The sequence below is a fragment of the Metarhizium robertsii genome (genome assembly GCF_000187425.2).
Source record: "Metarhizium robertsii ARSEF 23 chromosome Unknown MAA_Scf_8, whole genome shotgun sequence".
NCBI classification, from domain to species: domain Eukaryota; kingdom Fungi; phylum Ascomycota; class Sordariomycetes; order Hypocreales; family Clavicipitaceae; genus Metarhizium; species Metarhizium robertsii.
The window spans coordinates 309,763-318,488 of NW_011942226.1; the positions used below are offsets into that span (position 1 = coordinate 309,763).

The 8,726-nt window shown below is 48.8% G+C and overlaps 3 protein-coding genes across 3 annotated transcripts; 2 read left to right on the plus strand and 1 right to left on the minus strand.

Moving 5' to 3' along the window:
* Positions 1 to 1,069: 1,069 nt before the first annotated feature.
* MAA_11459 (bZIP transcription factor) lies at positions 1,070 to 2,130 on the plus strand (the record flags this gene model as incomplete). Its single annotated transcript, XM_011413453.1, has 2 exons — positions 1,070 to 1,313; positions 1,373 to 2,130. 2 exons carry the CDS (start codon positions 1,070 to 1,072, stop codon positions 2,128 to 2,130), a joined length of 1,002 nt encoding a protein of 333 aa, XP_011411755.1.
* Positions 2,131 to 5,107: 2,977 nt separating this feature from the next.
* On the plus strand, positions 5,108 to 5,416 carry MAA_11460 (uncharacterized protein; the record flags this gene model as incomplete). The annotated part of the gene is made up of 3 exons (XM_011413454.1): positions 5,108 to 5,209; positions 5,270 to 5,311; positions 5,366 to 5,416. 3 exons carry the CDS (start codon positions 5,108 to 5,110, stop codon positions 5,414 to 5,416), a joined length of 195 nt encoding a protein of 64 aa, XP_011411756.1.
* Positions 5,417 to 6,568: 1,152 nt separating this feature from the next.
* MAA_00914 (uncharacterized protein) lies at positions 6,569 to 7,948 on the minus strand (the record flags this gene model as incomplete). The annotated part of the gene is made up of 1 exon (XM_007818912.1): positions 6,569 to 7,948. One exon carries the CDS (start codon positions 7,946 to 7,948, stop codon positions 6,569 to 6,571), a length of 1,380 nt encoding a protein of 459 aa, XP_007817103.1.
* Between the last annotated feature and the right edge of the window lie 778 nt (positions 7,949 to 8,726).

Consider the following 8,726-nt stretch of genomic DNA (forward strand, 5'->3'; position numbering starts at 1 on the left):
TGCAGAAGGTGCGGAAGACTCTACAACTCTCCCCTGTAAAAAATTTTCCTCCCATGGTGCTGTTAGCAGCCTGGTAGTGGGGCGAGAATTTGCAGGCCACTCGACCGTGCTTTCCGCTGCGAGCGCCCATCGTGGCACTAACAGCCCAGAAAATGACCTTACGAGAGTTCACCATCTTCTGCAAAGCCGGTCCTGACAATCACGTCCACTCGGACCTCATAGTCTCTTTCTCTTTCGGGGCCAAGGAGCTATGGGTATTGGAAGGCCATCTCTTCTAAACAAGGGTGGCTGGTCGCGGAGGTTTTCCTCCCTGAAGGCAAGCTGCTCGACAGCCTCTGATTCCTTCGAAGGGTTTTTCCCTGCCGCCTCCCCGGCGCCATTTTCATCGCTTGGTTACTGGAGGATGGACTGCGGCAGCAGCCTTGGCGAGGGTGCGAGAGAATTCTGACCAGGAAAACCAAGGGGATGACCAGGCGTCTATGCAATTGTGCGATTGGACGACAGCAGGATCAGCCAACTTGCCAGGCAACCCCAGTGCGGTTCGTCTATTGGACCATTCAGGAATGAGAGCACATGTAAATGCCACCGCCCAAGAGGGCTGAGATGTGCATCAAGCTTTGCTGTGGCTGAACCATCGGAGTGGGGTTTGGGAGGCCATGAGCAGCTTCGAGGAACTATCCGTTGCACTCCCAAGCCTTTAATTACATATTGGAAAAGGACATTGTTGACAGGGCCACCTGCTACAGTCACCATCTCCAAGTTGTAGAAGGCAAGCTTTGGTTGCTTACCGTGTTATTGGTATCTCCGGGGTAGCTGAGTTGGGGATATTTGCGGAAGAAAAAAAAAACCCTTTGAACCACGTCCAGCTGCAGTATACAACACCCAATAGCTGGCACTGGTAGTCTCGAGTTAAAAGAGTAGAGAGTGTCGAGGCAGAGTGAGGAGTCACCGAGCTGGCGTGCCAAAGCTGAAAAAGGCACCAACATTTCTGGCCAACTCCAGCCGCGCACGTTGTGGCTGCTGCGCAGATCCACAACTACTAGGTTTGGCTGGCTGTCAGAGATCTCCGATGATCCAAGGGCAACGCTTACCAGTGCGTCGGAACCAGGCCCGAAGGAGAATAAAAAGGACCCTAGTTCGCCATGGCGTGGACTTTGACCCGTACCCGCGTCTCGATCAGCATCAAGATGATATCCTCTGTGACCTTGAGATGACTCGGTCCGTCCCTCTGCCCGACAACAAGGATCATCCCAGCAGCGTACGACGAAGCTTGACCGACGCTACAGGAGCATCTGCATCTGCGCACAGCAAACGTAAGCCCCCGGAGCGAAACCATGCTCTCAACTGTTGCAACCAAAGCTAATTCAACCAGGCTATAGGTCCACTACTACCATGACTCCAGAACAGCTTGCGCGGAAGCGGGCCAACGACCGCAACGCTCAAAGAGCCATTCGCACTCGGAGAAAGGCCCAGGTTTCGCAGCTCGAGGCCGAGCTGGAAGCACTCAAGAACAAGCCGTACGCGTGTTGTCGCAAGTTGCTTCAGCGGAACCTGGAACTAGAGTGCGAACTGGCCATGATGAAAGGGAGCCCGCTTCCATGCCCGTCGCGCGCCACACCTACAGGCCATGCAGACGAAGGCACGACAGCCGCCCAGTCACCCGAAATGCACGGCGTCAACGGCCAGTCCTATCCCAATGGCGAGGACTCGGCAAGGACCCTGCTGCTTTCCCCCTCGGGCGGCTGTGACTCGTCTAGCGAGACAACCAGTCCAGTCGCCGTGATTTACCCCAAGTGCGGCCTGGAGAGCAGAGACGCGCCTCTGCAAGGCCCAATCGCCGCCGTCTATGCCGCAGAAAGTGTTGCCATGGCCAACCCGGCCCTCGTAACCTGCGGACAGGTCTGCCCAACGATACCAAGTCCTTCCATACCAGACTTGTGGCCTACGGGGACGACGTACGCAAACGACGGCGGCATCATGGACGGCCTATACCCTGGAGGTTCAGAATATCGTGCCAACAGCGAGCACAATCCCTTCACATTTTCCGCAATGATTCACATCAGCAACACGCATACGTCTTGTGTTGGCACATCGCCTGGTGCGTGCCAACAACAGCAGAGTGCGTTATAGCTGAGCGCAATGGTTAACGAAATTTGTATGGTGTAACGATTATGTTGTACCTTTTACTCAAAAGCGGCCGTAGGCATCAAAGGGGTCTTTGGAGATTGAGGCAATGTATAATAGGAAGCATGCCAATGTACTACAAACCAGAGATGTGGAAATGTAATTTTGCAACCCAGATTGACAGGCTGGTTGCAGATTGCCAGCCCAGGCACTTTGGCGTAAGGATGGTGGCTTGGGGAAATAGCAACACCACGCTGGCCGGGACCGGCGTCTAGTCTGAAAACAAAACCCTCGGCGGCATTTTCTTCCAAGCGAAAGCTGAGGCCGTACAGGATCCTAGGGGAACCGCCGTCAGAGAGGATATGGGCATTGCCAGAGCGAAACTCATCCTCGGTTGCGTTTTGGCAATGCTGCTGGTGCCGACGAGATTGTAAGGCGGGCTTATATGAATGCTATTAAGGAACATAGTGTGAACAGGGTCTGCAAGCTCACGGGACGGATCGGTGTTGTTGACAACCAGGTGAAAGCCTTGGGCAGAGGACTTTGCTGGATAGTTGCTGCCGGCCTGGCTGACTATGGAAGAAGCGGCCGCAAGGCTAGCGAGGATGAGAGCAGCAGCACACATCATGTTGAATGATGTTGTGTACAAGGTTTCAAAAATGGAGCAAGATGCGAGCTCTGTTTTGGTGGTTTCAAATGACAGACTGCAAGAAGAATTGTGTGTTTGGAGCGGATGACAGATGAGAATGATACACGACGAGAACTTGGAGAAGATGGCATGGAAGACGCTCCAGTGGTTGTAATACGTCTGGTGTCATTAAGTTCGCGCTTGACAAAAGTATTACGTACTGTAACATGAACCTTTGCCATGATAAAAAAAACATCGCGATTAGCCCTCTCGGCCGTCAGCACATTGGGTAGTCGCGTTCGACTCGACCGTCATCAGTGCTGGTGCCACAACCTTCAACTGTTCCTTCTCTACCCAAATTTGTAATGCAAAGATGGAAATCGAGCCCACGATTGCAACACTTTTGACTCCGCGCGGTAATGGTTGGAGGAGCTCGGGCTGCCCAAGAAAGTGCAGACTTGAAATGCTCGAGACGATTACAAAATCGGCGCGACTTCTGTATGGTCTGGTCCATGCGCGGTACATTGTGACAACTTGTGGCCTGTCAAAGATGGTGCGTAGCTAACCCGACTTGACAAAGTCCCAAGTCTCGTCCCCAGCTCGACAAATACAAAAAGGCAGAGTTTGGCAAATGCCGGCGCGTATGTGCCGCTCGCATCCACTTCTCCCGATGGGACTCAGTGTCCCCCCGTGAGTGTGGAGCACCACGGGGCCGACTTCAAGAACCCCCCCAAGTACTGCACTGTACTACCACCTCACACTTCTGTTTTGCTGTCCATTTTCACTCCAGCATATCCATTCTCCTTCAACCTGTCCGACTAAATAATTTTATAATATCACAACCAGGGGTAAAACCAGCTACGGATACGATCCCTGTCACGCTGACGTCAACTAGTTGCCTTATCGACGGCGACTGATACATGGGCAACCCCTTTAGATACTTGGGCACCCTACAGAGGGTATCCCCATGAGTCCACACTTTTCTGCAGAGACTTGTCTGAACGTCTCGTCCACGCGGACTCTCTAGCTTCCTTCGGAACCAAACGGCTATGGTATTGGAAGGTCCTTCTAAACAACGGTGGGCTGTTCTCGGAGGGTTTTCTCCTCGAAAGCAACTGTCAGGCAGTCTCTGATTCCTTCAAAGGGTTTTCTTTTTTCTACTATGATGGTTTCAAGTATGAGCCTCACACACCTCATTTGACTGAATCCTCCACGTGAGGTATGGGCTGAGAAGCTCACTATTACATACCCATGTATCCTCTTTGGAGGGACGACCATGCTAATATAGAAGGCGTTGAAGTTTCCCAGCTCTTAATCGGGCTCCCAACCTGCTCAAATCTACTTAGTACTCCCTTATCTATGATGTGTTTCCCCGGCTCCCAGTTCGTGGTGGCATCAGACCATTTCACCAGAAAGTGTGTTGCCTCCACCAAGTAAGTAGGCAATCCATTCGGTAAATGCCGAGATAGACACTTGGGTAGGCAGCTTAGATGGACTGCTGCACTATAGCTGGAGATGGTATCGCCGAGCTGTCACCGCTCATCCCCCTTCTATTCGTCGCCGCGTTTGTCAAGGGCCTTGAGGCTGTGCCGTTAGTACCAGGGTGGGATGACGGAGCCAAATGCATAGTTAGGCCGCCTAAAAAAATGAATCTACTAGCTAACTGCTAACAGCTGCGGGGCTGTGAGTTATAGGGGGAAGAATTCTGGGGAATGTAGATGACGATGAATCTAGCTCGATGGGGAAATGGCTTAATATGGCAAGGTTTGCAGCTGAGAATACCTAAGTTTTCGGCAGCTGTCGTGTTCAAGACAAGCTTCATGGCGCATCCGTCTTGGAAATATCTGAGCTACTCTGATCAGTCGAGGCGGCCCTGGAAGCACTCTCAAAAGGTTATTGCCCAGCTGAAATGAGCTGAAATAAGCTGAAATGAACTCTTGGAGTCAACTTTTTTTTTTTTTTTTTTGAAATCAAGCAGCTGAAACATATAATCACGGCTAAAGCGGCAGGCGAATACCGAGTTATTCAAGTCGCCCTAACAGCACCTTCATTTCGTAATTTCATGGCCAAAACCTTAATAACTCGTCTTGCCAAAATGCCCCCAGGCCAGCAAGAGCCGAGACTCTTCATAGATCAAGTACTCTATGACAGCTGAGACAAGTGGCTGTCGTAAAAGGAAGCTATTGATACGTACCCCATTGATTATAACTAGAGATATAGAGGTCTCGGGAAAAGTATATAAACGACTCCCGTATCACCTCTTATTTGACTAGCTGCTCTGTCGACAGGACAACTTTAAACATATAAAATATCTTTGAAGTCTTCTACTTGAGGTTCCAAAATCTAATCGCAATCATGAAGTATATGACTGCTGTTCTTGCTCTAGGCGCTGTTGCCGTTGCTGCTCCAGCCGAGGTTGAGAAGCGCCAAAACACGTGCCCAAATACAGCTGTTAATGTATGCTGCAATACTGTCGCCGGCATAAATCTTCTCTGTCAGACTATACAAGTTGGGCAGTCCTGCTCGGGTACTTCCTACTGCTGCGAGAACGGCGCATCTGTAAGTATAGACCTTTTCTTATATAGTTATGCAAAATACTAACTATTTCTCTAGACAGGTGGCCTCATCAATTTGAACCTTGCCAACTGTGTCAAGATTCTCTAAATACCAGCTTTATGAACCCTCGCTTGGATGGATCTTGTGGGGAAGTGATTGAGACGTGTTGTAGCTGTTAGTGGCAGAGGATTCGAGAGTATTTTCTGCTGGCTTTCCCGAGTTTAAGGGGTCCTTACACTCTTTTACGTTCTTAAATAGAGGCTTGAGCTGGTGCAGCAGTTCATCCGTCAAGATCAAGGCCTTAATTAAGGCAGCAGTATTGCAACAAGTATTCTAGTTACTATAGTATGATCCCACTCTTCTATATAGGAAATGAAGAGTCTCTCATTTTGTGTAAGATGCCCCAAAGTAATTACACTATGTGACGCTGTTATGAGCTCGGCTTATATGACCTAATTAATTAAGCAGACTGTTGTTGAACGTCACAGCAGAACACAGATGCAAGAGACTGTGTTGATTCTACGAGGGAACTGCGACGGCCCGTACCATCCTTAGTTAGGATACCAGCGCAGGCTTATTAACCATCATGAAAAAGCACTCATTACATACCGGTATTTTCAATATTCGACTATATTTGGCATTATGCACCAGTCTATCAATTTATAAGCACTGGGGAGTGCACAAAGCCCCAATCCCTTGCCCTATCTTCATGTTTGAGCTCACCTTAGTTGTGAATCGAATTACTAGATATAACGGCGTCTCGAACATGATGGAAGAGAGTTTCTTATCTCGAGATATGGCAACATATGACAATCCCGGAGCATGACCTTCCCGTTTTAGGTTCATGACTACTTGTTTCAGTGTCAATACTTGCGCTTTGTGTACCGTGATAGCGTTAATGTCGGATAAGGCTGCCTCTGTTAGTTGAACAAGCAGACTTGACGTAATTGCTAGATGTCATAAAATCATCGATATCAGTAGTTGAGAGGCTGGCCAGCCACCCTGCTTTCATCAGGTGGCTGGGAAGTCTTCTAAATTAAAGATAAAAGACATGAACCCTTCTAAAGGATAGAAAAAACAAGAAGAACAATAATTTTTTATTCAAGAAATAAGCTTAGTTAACAATGAGTCTCATAACGTGACAGTTGTGGACTGGCTGAGATAACAGTGTTATAAGGACTCGCACAATGGACAGTATATGCACGCAGATTAAAGATGCAGGCTTCAGTAACTGAAAAGCTCAAATTAATTATGATGATTCTAAAGCGCCCAAGACCACGGAGTCGCATCCTTCAGACAACAAAACACGGTTCCTGATCTAGCCAGCTCCAGAACTTGCCACCTGGCATTGGTAAGAGACGTAGCAATCGTGCTCCGGAAAGCCGCTGACTTCAAAGTATCAGGACCCCAGGTATTCACAGCAATGATATTCCCAAGTCTTCTCAGTCTGTTAAGCGGCAGCTCTAGCCCAGAGTTTGAGAAGGATTTCTGTTCAGTTCGGTAGCAGGCCTGAACCGAGTTTTGTAGACAGAAGATACGTTGGTCAAACTCGACCCAACTAATGGATTCGATGCTTGTTCGACGCTCTGATAACCAAAGGTCTAGAAGTTCGAGATGGGACTTCCGCACGTGCTGCCTATAGATGTCTCCATAATCTAGAAACAAAGACCCCCCGTCCCGTAAGCGACGAGTTTTAGGACCGTCATCAACTGCCTCGGAAAATTCGAATCCCCTTTGTTCGTATTTTATAAGTGCGGAGGCAACTCGTTTTGGAACCTCTCCACTAGATTGCTTCCAAAATATGCTCTGCTTCTCACTCGCTTCCGGATAGTACATATGGCTGGCACACCAACCACCCACGAAGCACTGAACATGGCTGCCGTAGAATTCTTTAAGGAAAGACATGGCACTCCGAACATGAGAGTAGCACATTCCTATCATGAGCTGGACACCTTGTTTTTCGTTCTTTGTCTGGATACAGCCTTGCAAAACGCTAAACGAGTTTCCCACGGAATCTTTGTAGAAAGCCCAACTCGGCGCGGCTTCCAATTTCGCAGCCTCCAATTTCAGTCGATGCGACGAATATGTAATTTTGAAGGCTTGGGAAGTTGACATTTTCTGCCTCACGCTACGAAACGCGAGGACAACTTCATGTAACGCTTCTCCAAGCAGAGCATCGGCACTATGATGGTCCAGAGTGTCTATCCAAGACCACAGTGCTTCAAGAACTCCTCGACTGACATGTGCTTCTCCCTTCTCTCGAAGTGTTTCAACGATTTTGTCCCCCTCAGGCTCCCAGGTCACCCCACAAAGGCTCAATGCTTGTACCATATCGGCCACGGACTCTTTATATCCGGGTACGTAGAAGTCCCAGTCTGATGATTTCCTGGCAGAGCCTGGAACAAAATAGTCGAGCCCACGAGAGCCGCTGAAGATTGCTCCGGTGTCGAACATAACTGACATCAGCGTGAGAGGATACTTAAATGTGCGAGAGAGATAGTGCACAGGGTTTGCCCTCTTTTCGTAGCAACTCTTCAGAACTGCGCTGTATGGAAACGCCTCTTGCAGAGCTAACGCATCACTGATGCTAAGCTTGTCCATAATAGTTTGAATCTGGTCGGATTTGTGATTGGATGCCATGATCAATGATATTTCTGCTGACTTATTCTGGTCCTGATTTGAATGTTGCCTTTGTGGCCTGTGTCCATCTTTTTGGACTTCACATCATTTATAGTTACCACTAGACATTGGAAATTTTGCCTCAGTGTTCTCCTAGTAGAGGCTTTATTTAAGCGGAGACGTGCTAGTAACCATTGCAATAGTGAATTGTGGTAACGTTCTCAGATTGGTTTTACTGTGTACAAGTTACTTCTAACGCCAGGTAGTGAGTTTACCGCCAATGAGATTCGCAGCTCATATTACCAGTAGGACCGTGGTGGTGTAAGGCAAAATACTAGCAGCATCGCTTATTTAGGAAGTTCAAAATTGGGGTCGGCAGGAACGGTTCATTGTGCCCTACCAGTATTGAGCGCTACAGACGATCCTGGTTACTAGACGCGCGTACACTACGCTACCAGTCATTAGATTCTTTCTAATCCCGTCTCAGCATTACCGGTAGTACGTACCGGTAATAACCATGTTACTGGTGGCATCAAAATAGACATCCCGCAGGTGCCAGTAATTTAGACTCCCGTAGTGGGCGTTCGCAGTAACTTGGCGCTCTGATTACTAGTACCCTGATGGTACCAGTAACTTAGTCGGTACGGTTAATAGTACCCTGGTGGCACCGCTAACTCCGCCGCCTTCGTTACTGGCAGCTAGTACGCTTCCCCCCTCTGCTACTAGAAACCGGGTCGTGTTGGTCTGTGGATTACTACCAACCACCCACAGTCCACTTATTTATTTATTTATTTATTTA